General features: G+C 52.0%; 1 protein-coding gene across 5 annotated transcripts in view; it reads right to left on the minus strand.

Annotated features, from left to right (window-relative positions):
* Positions 1-2,268: 2,268 nt before the first annotated feature.
* The window catches only part of H6pd (hexose-6-phosphate dehydrogenase (glucose 1-dehydrogenase)), a 29,550-nt gene continuing 9,457 nt past the window's right edge, over positions 2,269-22,361 (minus strand). For 2 of the 5 annotated variants that reach the window (NM_173371.4, NM_001291004.1), the window contains exons 2-5: positions 18,540-19,176; positions 17,264-17,381; positions 6,698-6,967; positions 2,269-5,716 (exon numbers count right to left, since the gene is read on the minus strand). In NM_173371.4, the coding sequence (NP_775547.2) occupies positions 4,353-5,716; positions 6,698-6,967; positions 17,264-17,381; positions 18,540-19,176 (2,389 nt within the window). In that variant the 3' untranslated portion in view covers positions 2,269-4,352. Of the gene's footprint in view, positions 5,717-6,697; positions 6,968-7,495; positions 8,717-17,263; positions 17,382-18,539; positions 19,177-22,361 lie in introns of those variants that run through there. The other 3 variants (XM_006538458.4, XM_006538459.4, XM_006538462.3) reach the window with 3 other exon arrangements.

Raw genomic sequence — 22,361 nt, forward strand, 5'->3', positions numbered from 1 at the left:
CCTGCAAATAAATATACTCCCAACCTTGATCGGCCGGAGGTACAAAACATCCAAGCCATCACTACCCACATGGCTTGCTAGATCACAGTGAAGTCTCTTCGGATCCCTTGGCAGGCTGTCTTGTGCTTGTGACAGAAGTGGTGAATTGACACCTTGCTCAGCTAGAAGCTGAAAGATCCTTGGGGTTCCTCACACCCACCTCTAGGTGTGAGGAGCCTACAGTGGGTGTGAGGAGCTTGCAGAAGGCAGGATTCGATGTTCCTGGAAGACATCTGCCCCGTGCATCTTCCAGGAACATGTTCTGGTTTGATGCCTGCTCCCTTCCAGGGGCCAAACCCTTGCAAGAAATCCTTTGATGCCTGGAGGCCAGTTCTGCTCCACATGGGATGCAGCATGAGGTATGAGCTGACTCTCCTGCACCTGCAGACTGCGCAGCTAAGCTACTGTGGCTGCTGACGGGCTCAAGGTACGCTTAGGCAGGGCTGTGCCAGGAACGAATCTCATCTTCAGCCGGGTACCCCCAAATACTACAGTTAAAATGAGCCCAGGCAGAACAGCGCAGAGCCTCCCAACTCACTGCCAGTTCAGGTTGGGTTCTAACTCCTGCCCGCCATCTTCCCCCACTGGATAAGCTGCCAAACCAATCTACGAGCCAAGTACCAAGGTCCCGGGCCACAGCACGACCTTGGGGGCTGAGACGCTGGTACAGAACTGTGGAGGGCAGGGAGCTGGGGGAGAAGAGAGCAGAAGGCAGATAAATGGGCCTGTTTTCTCCAGTTCAGCTCGCAGTCTCATGACCTGTGCAGCCTGTGACCCCTGGGGACAGCAGCCCTCCCCTGGACAGTCATTCCCAGAGCAGGCAGGGGCTGACCAGTACTGCTCTCCTTTCCCCACCCACGACTCATTCCCTGGAATGTTGCCAGGTGATTTTTCTAGTAGTGAGCGGAGGCCTGCAGGGGTGCCAGCTGTCTAAGATGAAAACGCAGCTGCGGATCTGCTGCAGAGCTGCTCTGAGGGGCTCGCACACTCCGCGGGAGACAAAATCCAAAAAAGGTTCCTGGAAATTAAGCTCTAAGAAGTAACCCCATGAGGGTTTTCTGGAGGCTTCTTCATTCCCTTTTGCATGGCACACCCCCGACTCTCTGTCAGAGTCAGAGAAAGAAGGCAAAAGAGCATGGGGGAGCTCAAGGCCTGTCAGGCTGCGGAGGAGGCCCTCCTGGGAGAGCGCTAAGATATCAGTCCAAGTGGAAGGCAGCTCTGATTCCACTAATTTGGGGAGCAAAAGTGAGAAGAGAGTATTTTCTCCAGAGCAATAGTAAGCCGGAAATTGGGGCTGGAGAGCTGGCTCTGTGGTTAAGAGCACTGGCTGCTCTTCCAGAGGACCTGGGTTCAATTCCCAGCACCCACATGGCAGCTCACAACTGTCTGTAACTCCAGTTCCAGGGCATCTGATACCCTCACACAGACACATAGGCAGGCAAACATGCACATAAAAATTTTAAAATCATTTAAAAAAAAAAAGAAGAAGAAGCAAGAAATTAACAAGATGGGACTACTTAAAGTGCAGTTACCAGGAACATTTGCCTGGAATTAGAAATCAGGATCTAGCCTGGAGATGCTAACTGGCATGTCGCCCCAAGGAGGACAACTTCTGCCATTTGTATGCCCCTGTGTCCTTCCCATAGTGGACTCACAGGCCTACCCAAGGAACCTGACTCAGCCATGTGAGCCCTTCATGGGTCCCCTGGAAAGGAACAGGCCCCACAGGGTGCTGGCATGGCTTCTAGAATCTAACATACAGTTTCTGGACAACACTGGACATTTTCCCAGTTTCAAATCTTCAGTCACTAAGGCCCTGCCACGTGGCACACTGGGCTATTGGCAGGACAAGGTGTGCCTGTGCATAGCATTTAGCATCTGCCCATCAGTGGGGAGACCACAGAGCCACCAGGCAAGGTGCAGACTTTTGCTTCCATTGTTTCAACAGGGAGTGAGCAGGGTGCAGTTAGAAGATCCCAGGCGGGGTCAGAGCCAGCCCAGGGTTACGGCCTGCAGGCCAGTGCTAAGCCACAGCTACAGGGACCCTAAGGGAGCCAGAAGTGAATCCAGGGAGGGAAGGCTGTGTCCCAGACACAGTGACCACATGTCCCTCTTCCCTTCCCCAGGAACCTGGACACCTTGTCCTGTCTTCCCAGCCTCAGATCCCCACTTCCAGACAGGCAGGAGGCTGGCAAAGGCTGTATTCGTCACACTGTTTATCAACTCAATGTTAAGTGGTTTGCAAGCAACAATTTTTTAATGAAAATTTTTAAAAAAATAGAGGGTATCCCAGGTCTTAAGGCTGAGAGCTCCTTCCTGAGACAGATTCGTACACAGATGTGACTGATTGGTAAAGCCCTGCTGGCTGTGGATGATGGTTCAGAAAGTCTGAAGAGCAGCATCTTCCGTGGTCCTGGCTCTGAACATCACTCCTTCCTAACCCGGGGCAGAAAGGGAAAGGGCACACACAGGTGCATGCCAGAGAACACAGACAATGTCCCCCACCAACCTTTCCAATGAAATTTTATTTGTGCTTGCTTCCGGAAAGGAGATCTTTGGTATTTCCCCCACACTGGCCTCCCCTGTGCAGAGACTCCCCACAGACAGAGGCGAGTCATTCATCTGGATAAGAACGGGACATTCTAGGCTCAGGCTGGGCAGTGACTCACCGTTATTCAGAATGGTGACACAGAGCCTGGGCACCCTCTCTCCTGAGGCATGCAAGGCCCCTTGCTCTCTGATGTTGCAACTGCAGAAGGCCGAGTCCCTAAGAACTGATGAAAACGCACTGGGCTAAGACGCCTGAGAGGCAGTGAGCAAGAAAAGCGAAGAAAAGACGTTTGGCACTAAAACCCGCCTCCTGGGTGGAATGTGAGTGGTGGCACGTGGGCTCCCCCACATGGCTAAAGGTGGAACTTCACCTGCGACTACCTGCATCCAAGCCTGAGCAAAGCAGGCCAGGAAAGGACCCCAGGGCGTTCCTCTTTTCTGCCAAGGAATAGAGGTGTTCTGTCAGTCTGGGTCACTGGAGGTCAGAGTAAGCAGAATTTCAACAAGAGTGCCTTTCATACAGAGCCCTCAGCTCAGGCTACACTCTATGCACACATCTCTAGTGAAAGCAAGAATTCTTTTCCATGTGCTGTCTGGGAGAAAGTACAATCAAATAAAAGGAGAGAAACAGATTTCCTGACGCTCCTCATCACAGGAAACCTCTCTATGGGAAAATTCTGAAAGACACGGAGACTCTGTGACTGACACATAGGTAACTGTGAGGACGGGCCATCCTAACCCTTCTGGGCCTTCCCTTGTTCACATGACTCAGCAGGAGGCCTAAATGAAAACTGTATGTGCCCTGAAATGTTTATGTTGTTGGCCCTGGAGGGGACTGAAGTTAGGAGCTGCCTGTAGTGTTCCCAGTGGTACCAGGTTCGTCAGTAAGAATGGTGGAGATGCCCGGCAGAGGAGGGGCTGCTGCCAGACTTGAAGCCAGAGAGAGGTAGTGTGAGGAGGGCTAGCTGCAGTCTGCCCTGATGCTGGCAATTGGCCACATAAGCCCTAGAAAGAGGCTGTGATCTGGAGTCACCCCCGACCCAGGAGCAGACAGAGCCCTCCCGTCTAGATAGATCAGAGATGCCCGACAGCCCAATGACAGCATAACAGTTCTTAGTGGGAAAGGGAGCCCCGGTCTCTAGATCTGGGGGAACTTCTGACGTGGCAGTGTCTGTGTCTGTAGAGAGGGAGAGGCTGAGGGGTAATGGGGAATACTGAGGACAGTGGGTGTCCTCCCAGAGTAGACAGAAGCTGCCCGGAGGAGCGCTGGATCTCAGCTAGGTGCACAGAGGGATGATGGGATACCAGAAGAGGCAAGGCGCCCGGTGCAGGCTCAGGATTGTGTCTACTCTGCTGGCCTGGCTCAGAGCAAGACATTCACCAGGAGTCTCTGCACCCTGCTCCCCATCAACACTGGCCCCTCTTTCCACAGAAACCAGTTTGAAGATCGCAGGCCAGTCTTGGCAGGCCACTTTGGTTCTTTAGCGTGGAGCCTTCGCCCAGTCTTACTGTGTGTTGTAGCTACTGGTGTGTAACTGCTGGAGGCCTTAGTCCCTCTCCTATCTGGGTTTTGAGGCCAGAGCTCTACCTTGTTTCCATGTGCAGGCACCGAAATTCCCGAGAACCAGTGGGTCCAGGAAGTCGGCACAGAGTTTTGTCCTCCCTTCTCTGGGGCCTGACTCTGGTACCAGGCTCCACACAGCTGAGGCACAGTGGGCAGCTAAAGAGGAAGGCTGAGAGTGACTAAGACCAGGATGGTACTGTCATCCCAGAAAGGCCTCGTAATCCATGTACCAAACCAGCTGCCCAGAAAGAGGCACCACACCTGAGATGGGCCACTTCTTGGGTTCATGGCCCACGCGGCTCACCAACGTTGTGATCTCACGTTTTGTCCTGCCCATGACCAGGACAGCTACCTTCTTGGCTCGGTTGATGAGGGGCAGGCTGAGGCTCATGCGTTGGTGTGGCCTGAACGGGCTCTCCGTCAGCACCACCAGCTGATCACCATCCAGGCCTGTGGGGGACTGTGGGAACAGAGAAGCTGTGTGCCCGTCGGTGCCCATGCCCAGGAGCACCAGGTCGAAGCTGCTGTTGGCCACCAGGGCTGAGATCTCACTGGCATAGGTCTGAGCTCCCTGGTCCTCCTCGGCACAGAGCCGCTGGTGCAGGTGCACTGGCATCGGGTGGATGTTGTAGTAGGGTACCCTGACGTGCTGTAGCAGGTGAGCCTGCAGGCCCTGGAAGTTGGAGTCTGGATCTGAGAGAGGGACACAACGCTCATCAACCAGCCAGAGGTGTGTGTGGGCCCAGGGGAAGCTGTAATGTCCTGTGGCCAGCTGCTGGAAGAGAGCTATGGGGCTCGAACCACCTGACAGTGCCAGGTGGAACTTGCCGAAGTGCCGTACTGCCTGCACCGCGGCGGCTTCAATGTCACTGGCCAGCTTAGAGATCAGCTCCTCTGGCCAGGCGGTAATCAGTGGGCTCTGTCTATACCGGGCCCCGAGGACCTGGAAGTCACTGGGCTTTGGGACTGAGCCTAGATCTGGTATCAGCACCTCCAGCTGCTGCTGGGAGAAGGTCAGCTGACCACCGCTAAACTCAAAGTCCAGCAGCTGGCCATTCTCGGCTCCCCCTGGGTATGGGCGTGGAACTTCAAAGGCCAGGCTGTCCAGTAACGGGGTCCAGAAGACCCAGGAGGCCAAGAGGTTCTCTGTGGTGATGAAGGACTCCTTTCGGCAGTGGAAGATGTGCGACAGGAGGGTGGAGTAGGCGTCTTGCTCCCGCACAGGCCTGTAGGCGTAGTAATCAGACAGAGGACGGCCGAACAGGCGGAGCCCAGGCTGGTCCTGCACCTCCTTCCACTTCTGAGTGGGTAGTGAGGGTTTGAACAGGTTCCGGCTGACCAGAATGGCAGGGTGGCCCAGCTCACCGTGTCCAATGTAGAAGATAATCTGCTGGGGCAGGCACCGGCTCTGCTCCGGCACCCAGTGTCTCTCGCTCTGGGTGCAGTACGCCCGATTCTTAAACACAATCCGAACATAGCCCACTCTCTCATCCAAGGCCTTGCCAGACATCAGGATGAAAGGGACACCCTCCCAGCGCAGGTTGTCGATGTGGACAAGGACACCTGAGGTGGGGAAAGAGCAGACATCACAGCCTGAGAGTGACATCACAGCCTGAGAGTGAGCTTTGCAGCCCACCTTGCACCTGGCAGCCCTGCCGAGCAAGCCCTGTCTTGCTTTGCCTTCAGCGTTCCCTGCCTCTTCTCAGGCAGGGCTGGAAACAGCTTGTGGGGCTAATTCTACAGCAGAACACCAGCACTCTGAGGTCCCTCCGAGACCCTCTGGTCTAACCAGGCTGGGTGCCTGCCTGCCTGCCTGCCATGGGAAGTTCTGTGGTGGGGCAGAAGTGGTGGGAGGCATGTTGGGCCTTGATGGGTAAGGGCACTGTCCTGAGGAAGGGCAGTTCTCTTGGTGTGAAGCCCCCAGGATGCCAAAACAAGGGCAAGCATGAGGGGAGACCAGGTGGGTGGGGAGGAGATGAAGTAGTCCGTGGGGTGGGGTAACATGTGCACGTGTGTTTAGGCAACAGTCATAGGAGCCATGACACACAGAGTCAAGCCTTGCCTCTGTGCCTTCACATACAAGGACAATGACTATACTTGCCTTGTGGGTGTGTTGGGACTAAGGTGAGGCACATACACTGTCTGCCACATCAAATGGACTCTAGATGGCCATGCCCTGTCTCTGCCTTCTAACAGCCAGCCATTCTCCCTAAATCCTCCTGGGACCTTCCAGGTAGCTCTAGCAGGTATCTGATGGCCAATGTGGTGTCTCTCCACAGGACCATTCCTTGGCTGTGGCTGGGTAGAACTCTGTGCCTCATCATAGAAGTGACAAACACAGCCCACCACGAAGGTGGTTCCTATCCGAGTCCCACAGATTTCCTGGGACTGCATGGAGCCTGAGGTAGGTGACCTGCAGCTTTAAGCTGGCAACAGGCCTAGGAGGTGAAAAGATCTCCCGGAGTCCCACACTGCAAAGGGCACTTGGTGGACCAGTGGCCTCCAGCTGCTGGTGGCCCCACAGACACCAGCTCCGGTGCCTACCTGCGAAGGTTGGTGTCAGGCTCTGGAAGCCGTCTGGCTTCTGCAGCTCTCGGCGCACCTGTCCGCTGTAGGCCTGGTACTGGCCCAGGATGGCACTGCTCTTCTGCAGCCCCCGCAGGGCCTGGAAGGCCCAGAGCTTATGCTGGAGCACGGCGGCTGAGCTGCTGATGTTGAGAGGCAGTTCCATGGCCACCAGCGTGAGGATCTCAGTCAGGTGGTTCTGCAGCGTGTCACGGATGACGCCATACTCCTCATAGAAACTGGCCCGACCTGAGTGACACGAGGGCCGTCAGAGGGTCCCCGGGATGCTACCCCATCACTGCCCTGGCATCCTCATTCTTCCATCTAACGAACCTATGACAAGGTGTGCCACAGCAAGCCTCACATGACACAGGAAAGGGGACGGTTGGACCGACCGCCCTTCATCTACAAGTATTCTAGGAGAAGGGATTGATCATCCCGTCAGGCCTTACAGGAATGTGCTTGGGGAGGTCCTAGTCTCAGGCCTAGGAAGAAACATATCTGGACCTTGGCCAGCTTCCTTGCCCTGCCTTCTCCCTCCCTGGGCACAGGCCAGCAGGGAAAGCTACCTGATCAAGGTGAGAATCGGGTAGGACAGCCCGGAGAGGCTGGGTGCTGGCTCTGACAGCCACCTCCTAATGAGGGCTACTTTGTTGACTGGCTTGGATGTCCTACCGCTAAACAGAGCTAAAAACACCACCCCATGGCCCAGTGCAAGAGTATACCTAGCCAAGGTACAACAAAATGGAAAGGAAAGAGGAAAGGGGACAGGAAAACCTGTGAGATGTGTCAGAGGGTCATGCAAGGCTCCTTCGAGACCAACGGCATTGCAGATGAAGAGACCTGGGGTAGGAGAAACAGGGTCTGCTGGGGCTGGACAGGGAAGCAAGAGGAGATGGTGGAGGGGAGCTGGCAACCTGTGGGGTGAGGTTAAGGTACAGTGCCAGGGCTCCAAGGGAAGCCCCTGGATGTCCACAGGGGAGCAGGATCCTGGCCTGCTGTGTTGTGAGGCTGTAGAGGCAGGAAGAGGTGGCAGGGATGGCCAGGCTCCCGCTAGAGCCAGTGGCTGGGGAGTCAGAGTCTTTTCAGCTGACTGGATTTGCCAACCAAAGAGGAGAGGGTGACAACAGCAAAAGGAAAGGAGGGAGCAGCGGCAGACTCTGAAACTGGTCCAGAGCAGTTTCATCCCTAACACTCAGAGATGGAGGACAGGCAGGGAACAAACGCTTGAAGGGAAACCATGCATGTGTTACAATGTTGCAGACATCCAGGTGGAGACGGCTGGCTGGCAGGTGGGCCAGTGTGACGGTGAGGGTTGTGTCTAGGAACACCAAGCCCAAAGCTTGCCACCTGGGACCTGGGACACCATCAAGCACCTGACATATGTCACTCTCGAACCATGAAGGTCTGACATGGACAGTATCTGCTTGCCCCTGTTCTAGCTGGGAAGGAGTCGTGTGACCAGGGCCAGGACCAAAGCATAGGAGCTCTGATTATCCCTGACTCCCACACAGACACAAGCATCAAAGCACAGGACTCAGATATACCTCTACCCTCGTCATGGGCTTGGAGGTCCCAACTTGCAAACACCAAGCCCAGTCGCCACCTCAGTCACACATCAAACCTGACAGCACGGCACAAAGACCATTCACTTACCAAATGCTTTGCCATGTGTGCTACAGTGTAGCTAACTAATCCCTGTGCGCCCTGAGAACCTAGGAGCTCTGGCCTCCAATACTACAGACCTGCCCTCTCTGACCCACTTCATGCTGCATTCACATCTGTACCTGAGGGCCATGGTGGAGACTAAGCTGTTGTGTACGGGGTACCTAACACATTACCACTTTGATACAATAGACAGCAGAAGGAATGGATGCCCACGCATCCTGGCACGGGTCACAGGGAGACAGCATTGCTTTGATCAAGGAGGAACTTATTTGGAGAGGCTATGGGGACTGAAGAGATGAGTCAGGAGTTAAGAGCACTTGCTGCTCCTACTGAGGGTACCAGCGCTTACATGTACATACACTCACGTGAGTGCACACACACGCACACACACAGAGGTAAATAATGGAGAAAGAGGCTCTAAACTGGTACCCATGAGCAGAATCAAAGTAAGTAGCCATCACTGAAGTTAGCAATGCAGCAGAGAGTAGTTAGAGATGAGGAGGAACTGGGAGAGGCAAAATAGAAAAGAGACCTGAAGTTTGCAAAGGGAGGCAGGATGAAGAGGTGAAGGAAGGCTGAGGAGGGACTTGGCAGCAGAGCCTTGCCTGGCACCACATGGCCCTGGTCTCCAACCTCAGCAGCACAAAAAAAAACAAAAAAACAAAAAAACAAAAAAAACAAAAAAACAAAAAAACCCAAGCAAACAAAAAGCTGATGTACAACGTGTGGCTCCTCACTGGGATCTGACAGCATATCGTTTCAGGAGATGGACACACATAACAACAGTAAAGACCAGGGAGATGACTCAGTCAGCAACTTGCTGGTCATGCGTTCATATCCCCAACACCCATGTCAGACGCTGGCTGTGGCGGTGCACGCCTGGAACGCCAGCACTAAGGACAGCACTCCAGCCCCAGGAATAGCTGGCTGGCCATACTGAGACCCTAACTCAAGACTAACAATGTGGACTATGTTTCAGGAAGAAACCTGGCTCCCCACAAGAACACATATGTAAACACGTGTGTGCGACACGCACGTGCACACAAAAGTGTACAAACATACAAACAGAAGTAAGTCCCTCAATATTGAGAGCAACAGAGGACAGGAAATGGAATAGAGGCCAAGGCGACCCAACACGGGAGATGCTAAAGCCCCTTTAAACCTCTGCTGGGAGGCTGCAGGGATAAGCCAGTAGGGAAACGTGCTTGCTCGAAAGCCTGACAACTGGGGTTCAGTCTGCAGGTCCCATAACCAGGAAAGAGGAACCGGTTACCACAGGTTATCATCTGACCTCCACACGGGTATCATGGCGTGCACACCCCATACATGCACATAATAAATAAGAAAGTAATTAATTAATTGTACTAGATAGAAGTCTTGAAGAACAGAACTTGCAAGAGCTCAGGTGGGGTGTGCTGGTAGAATTCTTATTTATCATGCTTAAGGCTCTGGGCTCATTCCCAGGAGGGAAAAATAAAAAACTGAAATAAAAACTGTTGGTATTTCTTATTGCATAGCTCATTCACCTTGCACCTGTTTCCTAAGCATTATTTTATCAGGAATCCTGTTACTATTTAATCCCAAGCAGATAAATGAGGGATGATCCTAGCTTAGACTTGTGAGCTGAGCATGCGTGTTCTGAGCAGGCATCCTGAGTCTTCAGCACCTGCCTCGCTGGACAGATGTGATGGCTATCAGGAAATAAGGGAAATTTAACAGGCAGTGTGGGAGGGGCACTGGAGAGATGGGTCAGCGGTTGAGAGCACTTGCCACTCTTCCAGAAGATCTGAGTTCAGTTCCCACACCCTCAACTACCTGTAACTCCAGCTCCAGGGCATCTGAAGCCCTCATCTGGCCACACTGATACTGCACTCATACATACAAACACACACATGCAGTACAACTAAAAATGAAATAGAGCCAGGCATGTGGTGCACGCCTTTAATCCCAGCACTTGGGAGGCAGAGGCAGGTAGATCTTGGTATGTACAAGGCCAGTCTGGTCTACAGAGAAAGTTCCAGATCAGCAAGAGCTACATAGTGAGACTCTGTCTCAGGAAAAAAAAAATATATATATATGGTATATGTGATGATTTATATATGCTTGGCCCAAGTGGAACTATTAGGAGGCATAGCCTTGTTGGAGTAGCTGTGTCACTGTGGGTGTGGGCTTTAAGGCCTTCTTCTTAACTACCCAGAAGTCAGTATTCTGCTAGCAGCCCTCAGAATAAGATGTAGAACTCTCAGCTCCTCTTGCACCATGCCTTCCTGGACACTGCCATGTTCTTTCCTTGATGATAATGGACTAAGTCTCTGAGCCTGTAAGTCAGCCCCAATTGAATGTTATCCTTATAAGAGTTGCCTTGGTCATGGTGTCTTTTCACAGCAGTAAAACCCTAACTAAGACAGCATACACACACACACACACATATTTGGTATATATATATATATATATATATATATATATATATATATATATACCACATATATAGATATGGTATATATATGTATACATGTGTATATATGGGACATATATATATATGTGTGTGTGTATGTGTACATATATATATATTTCTATCTCAGCATTTGTTGCCCTTACAGAGAGGACCAGGGTTCTGTTCCCAACACCACATGGTGGCTCACAACCATCTGTAACTCCAGGTCCAGGGGGTGAGATACTGTCTTCTGACTACTATGGGCACCAGGCACTCATGTGGTACACAGACATACATTCAAGCAAGATACCCATACACATAAAATAAAAATAAATGTTTCTTTTTACGAGCAGTTGGCATTTCATGAGGAAAGTGTGAGTACACCTTGATGGTGTCCATTTGAAATCGGATTCAGAGGAGACCTCATGGGACACATGGTGGAGTCCCCAAAAGGTCACTGGAGGCAAGAGGTGAAGCGACGTGGCTAATTATAACTTCAGGAAGAAGCGGGCTGCTGGCTCAGCCTGGTACTCTGGACAGCAAACTCAGCTTCAGGGATGCTCAAATGTGAAAACCCATACTTGATAAAAATCAATGGGTTAGAGCAGATTTAAGCAAAGAGAGGACAATTACGGCTTTAAGAACAGATGAATTTTTGATGGAGAGAGGGCACCAGAGTCCTTAAAAGCCCGCTATCTGCTTACTATTCATTAATTTCCTAAATCCCCGAGTGGCTCTCTTCCTATTTTTATCCACCCACTCCTTCATTCTGGGGAGATTGCATGCCTGGGGGTTACTACCTGCTGACTAGAGAGTGCTTCCTTTACTTCTTCATTTCAAGCTCTGGGAGTGTGCCTGTATTTAGCACAGCCCGTGGATTTATGGGTTTTGCTCCCAACCTGATCTATAAAGAACCAGGGCTGTAGCCTGGGCCACGCGTGAAGGAGAAAGAGGCTGTGCACAGGGCTCAGCGGCTGAGCGGCAGGGTGGGCGGGGTCAGCGGTTGATCGGCAGAGTGGGTGGGACCAGAGGCTGAGCCGCTGAGTGGGCGGGACCAGAGGCTGAGTGGCAGCGCGGACTGCCAGGTGCTGGCGCTGGCTCGCTCTCACCATACTCAGTGTGCTGACTTAGTCCAAGACCTGTCAGCTGTCGGAACTGATTTGTTTTTCCTAAAGGGAGTCTCTACTGGCTTTGCACATTCTTTTCTAGGTTAAAGGTTGCAAGCTAAAATTCAGAGTGTAGAAAAGAGGAAGTGCAAGCAGTTTGGCCAACTAGAAGACCCCGTGTACTCATCTCGTAGCTGTGCGAGTCCAGGGTGGACCGTGGCTTTGCCCTCTGCTATCTTGTTTATCTAAAAGACAGAAGACTGCTCGGAACTGCTTGTTATCTTTGGCCCAGTGACTCCACTGTAGAAATATGCAAGAGGGGTAAAAGTTAATGATCCATGAATGTTCTAGAAGTAGATATTGCAAAAGCGCTAAAACACACTGAGTCACGAACTTTAAATGATAAATTTTACAGAATGTGGACTTGATCTCAAAAAAAAAATTTCAGAAAGTACTACCTAAAATAGCAAAAACTGGAAACAGCCAAAATGCCTAGTTATAGAATTTATACTGCATATTCTGTGATATAAATAGAACTGAACAAAAATATAGATCTGTTAAAAATATATTATGCAGATTGTCAATACATGGAGATATGGATGGGAGGTTTAAGAAAGCAGGAAGAGTATTGTAGACCAGTTACAGACCACACGCTAAGCCAGCATTGGTTGGAACAGGCATTTTAAGATCATCCTTTGTGAACTTGGAGGGAATCTCTATTTGTTGAGTACAACCACGGTCATTATCTAATTTAACACAGAAAATCACCCAGAGAGTGCCTAGGGCGGCTTTCACTCTTTACAAGTTGAACCAAGAGTCACTTCTCTCCAACTGAGCCAGTAACCGTCTCCCATGTTTCTGTGCTGTGGGAGACCTGGGTTCCCAGACCCAAAAATTAATTAATTAATTAATTAATTAACAAAACAAAGAGGAGAAAACAACCAAAAGTTAGCTGCAGTTCCTACCAATGTCTTCTGGGATCACTAAAAATAAGGAAGGTGAGAACCGAGGGGAGACACTGACTGCTGGCTGGCTGGCGCTCTCTCTCTCTCTCTCTCTCTCTCTCTCTCTCTCTCTCTCTCCCTCCCTCCTCTCTCTCCCTGGCTCTGGGTATGGAGCTAGCTGCAGCTACCCCAGCTCACCCTGCAGACAGCACAGCAGATGGCTTGGAAGGGACGCTGCTCTGCTGAGCAAGTGCCCAGCACCTTATGTCACATGGGCAGAAGGAAGCCAGGACAGCTGGTGTCACCTGGGAGGAGCCTGGTTGTTTGGGTCCCTTGGTGAGAGGCAGTGGGCAGCCATCCTAACCCCCAGGGGTGAACATGCCTTTCCCCAATGCCTGGATAGCACACTCCTCACCAGGGGCAGTCTCGGGGAGTGCCCCTCCCCCGCTTCCCTACTCCCATTTTCCAATCAACTCTTTGTGCAGAGGGAACTGAATTGGTAGGGAGTGTCCAGAGTACAGGGTAGTGAGGGAGGCCAACTCTGGAGAGCCTGGGCACGGAGAGGCTGAGGAACACATGGATAAAAGCTTGGGTTCAAACCCCAGAACATAGACTGCTGAACCTCTGTCATTACAGACCCGATTTCTCTGTCTGCACAGTCTTCTGGACTCATTGCTTCAATGCAGCAAGTGACCAAGGTCACTTCCTTAGCCCATGCTGCTGCGTCTGAAGACCCCACCGAGGGACCTCGGGTCTCCTGTGGGGAGAACCCAGGTCAGACACTGCCAGGGGGGGTTGCTGCTGGCCTGAAGGATGGCTTCTTCCTTCCTCCTCCAGTGTGCCCCCAGCCTCTGCAGCAGCCTCTGCAGCAAGCTCCACTGAGCCAAAGGCTGCGGCAGAAGCAGAAGCCGTGGAGGGGAGGGAGCTGGAGAGACTGCGGCCACCCAGGTGGATGGGGGTGGGAGAGAAAGAGCCAAACGACCTTGCAGTTCAAAAGTCCCTTTCCCAGGGCTGCCACAGAGCAGGGGCGGGGGCAGGAAATGACAGGCTCAGAGAGCACCCCTGCCTCTCCAGAATGCAGGGTACAGTTTAGAGCCCCAGCATCTACCCCTAGGTAGAAGCAGAACACGAGCAGGTAGGGGTGGGGGAAGAGGGAGGGGAAATGGCTTGTGACCTTGGTCTTCTCCCTTGCAATTCAGACTGCAGGGCTCAGAATTCAGCCTTGGAAACACTCAGCCCAGGCTGAGGCCCACAGGAGTGGCCCTCATCCATTGTCACCCAGGTGCTGGCACGGGCAGAGCTACAGCTCCTGTCAGGTAGATGGGAGAGGACTGGGCCTGCAGCCTCTGCAGCGCACTCCTCAGGATGCCAACCAGACTCGCCTGCCCAGCAGTCATGTTTGCTCAATCTAGTGCCAACATGGCCTGCAACAGAGGCCCTCCTACTGGGACTGAGGGTCTGGTAGCACAGTTTCCCATTATTGGCTGCTCTGGACCAGTGCCTAGACTAGAGAGACCCAAACCACAGCAGAGCAGTTGTCCTGCTGGGCAGCTGGGTCAAAAACAAACATTAGAAAAGGGGAATCATAAGTGGTAGTTTGTGTTTGTGACCCCAGCACTTGGGAGTCTGGGATCAGGGCGGGAGTATTTCTGTGAGTTCAAGGCCAACCTGAGCTATATTGGAAGATGGAGGCCAGCCTAGGCTACACTTTGGGACAGACACACACACACACACACACACACACATGGCCTGGCTGCCTGTCCTCCCACTACATGGGACAGCACCATCCTGGAGGTATAGGAATAGTCAAACTACTTGCTACAGGAGCCTTGTAGCCAGCCCCTGGTCTGTCTCTGGGCACAGCCACCCTGGTAGCAGCTGCTGTTCAGACCCATGCTCTCACTGCTACAGGCTGGCCTCACTAAGTCCACCTGTCTGTCTATCTGTCTGCCAGCTTCCACTCTGTAACTTCCAAAGGCACCTTTGTAGTGCTATAGTCTGCCTGGTCACAGTCTCCACAGAATCCTCAAAAAGAATCCATAGAGGGTGTGCAATACGTGAAGGACCACAGACAACTGCACACTGGATTCTTCCATGCCCCATGGCGAGCACAGGGAAGAACCCCAGGGAGAGGGAGCAAGACCCTCTCTCCCTGCCTTGGTGGGAACAGACGGAGTCCGGACAGCAGAAAGAAGTGGACACCCCCCGCTGGTTGGCTCAGGAGTGGCCGCTGTACCACCCGTCAGATCCAAGCCCTCATTCAGTGCCAGCTCTCTGCAGATGAAGCAAGGACAAGGTCCCGCACTCACTCTCCGTGGACATCAGGCACCTGAAAGGGTTCCCAACACTGCCTGAGACCCATGTAAAATCATGAGAAGGGGCTGTACCCGTTCTCTGCCGTGGATCCTGGAGGGCATAGATCACTACCTCCTGACAGAGAGAGGCCTGCCAAGCCCTGCCGAGCCTCCTGCCCCTCACTCCACACCTGCTTCCCAGTTTGCCTGTGGCCTCTACATTGGAGTTTTTCACCCCGACCCTGGCCTGGGTCTCATACTCTCAGAGACCCTACCACCCTGCCCAGAGCTTCAGTGCTAAGTACACACATCAAGAGAAAGGAGAGAAGTTGCCAGGGGGAAGAGAAAGACAAAGCATAAAGTACAGGTGGAGGAGAGGAAGGACAGACAGCCATCATTGGGCCAGAAGCCTGGGGGGCTCTGCTCTAGCCAGGTCACACTTTGGGGTGGAAAGGGGGGTGGCCTCTGGGGATTCCTGCAGCTGCAGAAGGCAGGCGTACATCTGCGTGGGACGGTGACACTGTGCAGTGGTGCCACGCGTGAGAGGTGAAGCCGCACAGCTGGCCTAAGAGCGGTCTCCTTCACTCCAGCCGAGGATTTTGGACACAGTACCATACTGATTCTTTTAGAGAGGGTCAGTAATTGTCCCCACCTAATATGGCTACTGGGGACATAGTAACAGTTAGCTTCTTAAATTATTACTATTTAATGGGGGTGGGATGGGGGTAAAAGAGCCAATGTTGTAAGCGCAATCAAAACCGCAATAACAGAGGCCTGAGAGATGGCTCGGGGGTTAAAGCACTTATAGAGCAACTGCATCCAATGCCCGGCACCCACAGGGTGACTCACAACTGTCTGCAACTCCAGTCCCAGGAGATCCAGTGTTCTCTTCTGACCTCCCGGGCACTAGGTGAGTACCTGGTACACAAGTACTTTCAGGAAAAACACTAATACACATAAGACATGAAATAAATCTAAAAAAATAGTTTTAATTGTAATAACAGGACAAGAAACATGGCCTGTTGAGTAAATGTGTTGCCATCAAGCCGATGATCTGAGTTCAATAACCAGGAGCCACTTGTTAGGAAAGAGCTAACTCCAAAGATTGTCCTCTAACCTCCACAAGATCACATGACACATGTGCATGTGCACGCACACACACACATCTAAACATTTTTAACCTACATTGCAGAATGCCATAACTCAAAGGAACCTTACCTGTCATCACCCAAAAAACCTACTCCTGCCAGAGATGGAAAAGTGACACACTGAAGATACTAAGCTAGAGGCAGAGACGAGCCCAGTACTCTGCCTCCCGACCCTGGACTGATACCGTTTGTACAGCACTTCGTAAGACAGGCGCCCTCTTGGCACCTATAATCACATGTGAGAGATAGGAAAGCCAGCCCAGGCCAGGAAGGGCTCCACAGAGAGCAAGGGAAGCCTGTGGCTTTGGGAGGGAGTGGCCCGTGAAGGCCTCCCAGAGAACGAGCAAGGGTGCTAGCGATCACTTGAGAGAGACAGGAGGGCATAGGAGAGCTGCCATCCCCCAGGTAGCAGCATCACCCACATAAGAATCAAGCCTCACAACTGCAATGGCCGCCATTACACTAGAGTGCAGTCCCCGGGACAGAGAGGCCAGAGGATCATAAGCTCAAGGTCATTACTGGCCATGTAGCGATTTTGAGTCCAGCCTGGGCTATAAGAGAACCTATCTCAAAACTACATACACACACATATACATACACATACACACTCACACACACACACTCACACACACTAAAACATTCCTGGGGTAACCTCCAGCACTACTTGTCGGCCGTTTCAAACGTCTCCACCAGGTGCATGTCACTGGACCAAATGCCCCCTTTGGCATCAATGACAAGTTGGGCTTTACCACTAGACACCCTGCGGATTGGCCGAGTAAAAAGTGCAGCACGCAGTAGGGAGACATACTGGAAGGAGGTCACATACTAACAGAAACCCTCCCTCCAAGCTGAGCTTGCCGTGGTGCAAAGACCTGGCTGATACTCCAGACTGCAGGGCCTGGAATGCCACCAAACACCAGGCAGGCAAGGAGTGCCAGGACTCTCACGCACCTTCCGCATCTATGGTCTCCTTCAAGATGATCTCCACCCGCTCCACATGGTGCCTGTTCCAGAGGCCATCCAAGGCCTTGCGGTTCTGATCTCGGAAGGGCAGGATCTGAGCCACCGCCTGTCAGGGAGGGAGACTGGTCATCCCAGGTTCTTTTAGGTAAAGGAAGAGCCCTCGAGCCCCAGCCCTCTCCACTTAAAAACACTCTGTGGACAATGGCTCCTAGACCTCAGGTCTCACAGCTCAGTGAGATACTCTAGACAAAATGACCTAAACAGTTTCTGGCTAAGAAAGAACATGTTTTAAATTGACTATTTTCCTGTGGCTACGGCTCAGTGTAGGGTGATTGCCTCACGTGCAGGAGACCCTAGGTTTAATATGCAGTACAACGAAAATGAAAAAAAAAAAAAAGGACAGAAAAAAATCCCTATCTTTTAAGACTATCAACTTTTAATAAAATAGTTTAGTGACAAAATTGTAATATGAAAAACTCCAAACTGTATACATTTAATATTGTTTCCTTTTATTTCCAGGCCAATAAACCCTTAGCAAAGCTGGTCCTGGTCTTGAGACTATAACCGTGACAAATGCAAAGGACTGGATGGGAAGCAAAATACCTGTCCAGGCAGTCGCCTCCCTGCCCAGTACGCGGCCCAGCTCAGCAGTCTGGGTACCAAAGAGCACGGGTACAGTGCACTCTCTGTTGGGGGGTGCTGGCCCTGATGAGCCCAGAGTGCCCAGCCCTGAGGCCCGTGCAAAGGGAACTGGTCTTGACCTGTGCCTTCCAGGAGGTCGTCCTACGCTCCTGTTTCCCAGGCTTTGGTGAACACTGCTTTCCTTATTCAGTTCTAAGCTGTTATCAGCCTTTTGCCTCAAGACAGCATTCAAGATGAAAAAAAAATATTTTTATTTTAAAAAGGCAGACAGGTAAGGGATTTGAAAAGCTAATTCTAAGTCCCACAACATTCCCGAATGAAAGCCATAGCCACACATCAGAGTCCCTGGACCACTTCTGTGGAGAAGGCAGATCAACATGGAGGACTCAGAGTACATACCCTCTCACTGGGAAGCCCAGATGAGGATATAGAGACTGGTCCTGCCTGCTATTCCACCCATTTCCTCAACTTCTACCTTTCCGGTCTTCCTTCAGGAAGACCATGGAGGCCGAGGGTTCCTAACACTCTCCAGCTCAGTTTTCCATTCGGCAGTGAGTTCCTCGTGACTGAGCCATGGTACACCACCTAGCACAGCCATGCCAGGCTCCAAGCTGCAGCTCACCTGCTTGCCGAGGTAATGATCCACACGGTACATCTCCTCCTCCTGGAAAAAGCTCCCAAGTTCTGAAGCCAGCTGCTGGGCTGAGAGGTGGTCATGGCCAAAGGGTTTTTCAAAAACAACCCGTAGCCAGGCACCTGGGTGTGGTCGGCAGCTGCTGTTGATGTTACGGGCAATGTCTGCGTAGGCAAAGGGCGGCACACTGAAGTAGAAGATCCTGCCTGCCTCCCAGAGCCCATCCTGCTGGACCTGGGTCTCAATATCCTTGTTGAGGGTCTGATAGTCCTCCACTGTCTTCAGCTGGCGGTATTGGCTCAGCTGTAGAAACTGACCCTTGAGTTCATCACAGCGACTGGGTACCAAGTCCTTGGGACAGGAGAGGGATTCCAAGACCTTGTCCATGAGCTTCTGGCCTTGCTGGGGGGCTGTCAGGGCAGCACCGTGGAAGCTGAAACTGTGGCCCTTCCCAGCCTCATCCAGGTATAGCTGAAACAGTCCCTGCCACAGGTACTTTTTAGCTAGGTCCCCGGTTGCTCCCAGCAGGATTATGGAAACATGACCCTTGAGTTCCTGCGCCTGTAGGCAGCCCAGAAGGGCCAAGCACATTGCCGCTAGGAGCATCTTCCAAATGCCTGTGTGCCTGGGAAGAGCAGACAAGGAACAAGGAAGAATCAGACATGGGTCAGGAGGCTATGATGTAGAAGGAACATAGCTAGGACATCAAACATTTCCTGCCTGGCAAGAAACGGTCACTTGTTTCTCAGGAAAATGTTACAGTCCCACAGCAATCCCCTCCCTCCTGAGCAGTCTGTCTTCCGTGCCAAAAGTATGTCGGGAGCTTGCTCTGCAAACAGGAATTGTGCCTGGGAAAGTCCTAGGCCACTGAGTGGAACCAGCGCAGTCTGCCACTCTGAGCATTGGAGAATGGCATGAATCACCAGGGAGGTCCATGGTGATGAGAGAGCAGTCTTCACAACCACAGCCAGTCCCAGCCATGTGCACAGGCTAACAGGATGGCAGAAGAACCCTAGCCCAGGGACAGTCGCAGGTACCCTTCCAGCCAATGGCTGGAGTGTGAGAGGACACGGCCGTCTTCTCTCACACATGACTCAGCTTTTGTTCATGTCTGCTGGACATCATGCAAAAGTCACAACTAATAGTGACTCCGGGACAGCACCTAAGACCAGACTGTGGGGGCCAGCGAGATGGTTCAGTATGAAAGCACAGCTGTCCCAACCCAATGATCTAAGGATTCCTGGGACCCTGCAATTTGTCCTCTGACCTCCTCCCTGTATATGTGCATGCACATGCACACACATACATACACAGATTAACGTAATAGGAAAGGAATAGACTTTGGGGCTAGGATGTGGCTCAGCAGGAACCTGGTATTGGGACATGCACAAGGGTACTGGGACCCACTCCCAGAACAGTAAGAAAAAAAAAAAGCTGCGTGGTGCGCAACAGTAAACCTAGCATTTTGGAGGCTAAAGCAGAAGGACAGGCACACGTTCAAGGCCAGTCTGGCTACAGAGTGAATTTAAGGCCAGTAAGGATTACATAGCAAAGCCTTTTCTCAGAAAACAAACAACAGGGTCTGGGGAGATGGCTCAGTAGTTAAATCACTGGCTACTCTTGCAGAAGATCCGAGTTCTGGCCCCATCACCCACACAGTGGCTCACAACCATCTATAACTTCTGTTCCAGTGGCTCTGCCCTCCAAGGGAAAAATACATACAGGCAAAAAAAAATTCATAAAATTAAAAATAAATAAATCCCTTTAAAACAAGAAACAAGTCCAGTGTGGCAGGGCACGCCTTTGATCCCAGCATTCCAGAGGCAGAGACAGGCAGATCCTCGAGTTCGAGCCCAGTCTGGTCTACAGAGCAGGCGTTCCAGGACAGCCAGAAAGAAACACTATCTGAAATACCGCCTCCACAGAAACAACAAACAAACAAACAAACGAAAGACCATGTGGCCTTGTGCCTGAGTGTGAACCCCAGATCAGCTCCTTAATAACCGGACAATTATTTAACCTGGCCACACCCGTTTCTTATAAAATGGGTGCTGTCGTGGTACCTCCATCCCAGGCTTGTTCCAAGAATAAAATAACTTCACCTTTATATGATGCTTAGGGCAGTACCTGCTGCCTGTTAGCTCCTGTTTACAGAACAGCTGATAGCAGGGCGTAAAAATGATACTTCTATGTACCAATCACAAAACCAAACACCGTCTGATTTCACCTGAAGACCCACCCAAGCCAGTTTAACTGCAATCCCCTTCACACAGTCTGAGGTGCTGTGAAATGCAGCTTCCACAGTGACAGACAGAGTGACAAGCTGGGCCCTTGCTGCTGCCTTACGGGACTTCCTTAGTCGAACATGCCCTCCCAGGCAAGAGGCCTGGGTCGAGTTACAGGAGAACCTGAGTATTTACTGTGTCATATTTACTGTGCCACCTTCTGTTCTGGTCGAAGTCACAGGGCCAAGTGCTGGGTTTCTATCACCGCAGCCCTCCAGGTCTCCACTGAGCCTGGGCTTCGGGAAAAGGCAGAAAGAAGCGAAGAGAGGAGGAACCACGGCTCCAGGAAGTAGCTGGTATACGGGGTTCAGTCTGGAGGTGGAAAGGTGAAGGGGCCGCTACAGAACCTGGTAAGCACCCTCTGTAAGCCAGACAGCATGAACAGAATAAATATGGCCAAACAGATGGGAAACTGAGGTCCAGAGAGATTGCTGAACATACAGAAGGCCCCACAGAGCTGGCTAGCCTACCAGTACTCTTCAGTTGGGACTCACTTAGCCTCTACTGATTATTGTTGTTATGAAACAGGATCTCTGTAGCCCAGGGCTGGCCTTACACTTATGGCAATCCTCCTGCCTCAGCCTCTGAAGTGCTGGGATTGCAGATGTGAGCCGTGCACCTGCTTTTGCCTGGCCCTAGTCCTCCTTCCTCATCTCTCTGGGGATCCCTCCCCAAAACATTTCCGGTGACACCCAAGTAAGACAAAGGCCCAGTAATAGTGTCTGTGACATGTCCACAAGATGGATGGTCCATCCATCCATCCGCAGGACCTGAGAGGGCCCAGCCTTCCTCACCTGCAGTCCCTGCATCTCTACCCAGACCACAGGGCCTTGCGTTTTCCTCTGCTTCCCAACTCCTGTCCTTGGCACCTGAGCCTTTTTTTCTCAGCTGGCAGCAGCCTCTGCCCCGGGGGAAGGAGAAGCTACAAGGTCAGTGCGGGAGAAATCCGAAGCCCAGAGAACAGCCTGGAGAAGGAGGTGGCGCCAGCTGGCAAGCAGTATTCCCAACTCCTGATCCTGTCCTGGGAGCCAGGGCTCAAGATGTGCTGGTACAGGGGGAAGTTGGGGAGCCCTGTCAGGTGGGGGTGGGGGGCCCAAGGCCACCTCTCTGAGGACAAGGGGGATGGGTGGCACCCAGCCCACACTGGCTTCTGGCCCTCTTCTTAAGACTGTTTCCCTCGGACAGCGGGTGTGTTCCAGACCTAGTGCCCACGTAAACCAGTACATTCCCAGAATGTAAACCCTTACATTCCCAGAACTCCTGAAGCAGGCAATACTGGGTATTTCAACAGAGCTGTGTACTGTGTGATTACTGAACACCTGTGTGACTACTCTTTCCGAAATCGGCGTGGGTGGCATACACGTTACTTGTTTTTAGGATGATCCTGGTTTTTTTAAACCTTAACAGCGGAGCTCAAACTGCACTGTGTATTTAAGTCTCCTAGGGAGCTGTCTAAAAGGCAGACTCTGATGGAGAAGATGAGGGAGAGGCCTAAGGAGCTGATGAAGCCTGGGTCCTTAGAAGC

Source organism: Mus musculus, chromosome 4 (genome assembly GCF_000001635.26).
Source record: "Mus musculus strain C57BL/6J chromosome 4, GRCm38.p6 C57BL/6J".
Taxonomy (NCBI): Eukaryota; Metazoa; Chordata; class Mammalia; order Rodentia; family Muridae; genus Mus; species Mus musculus.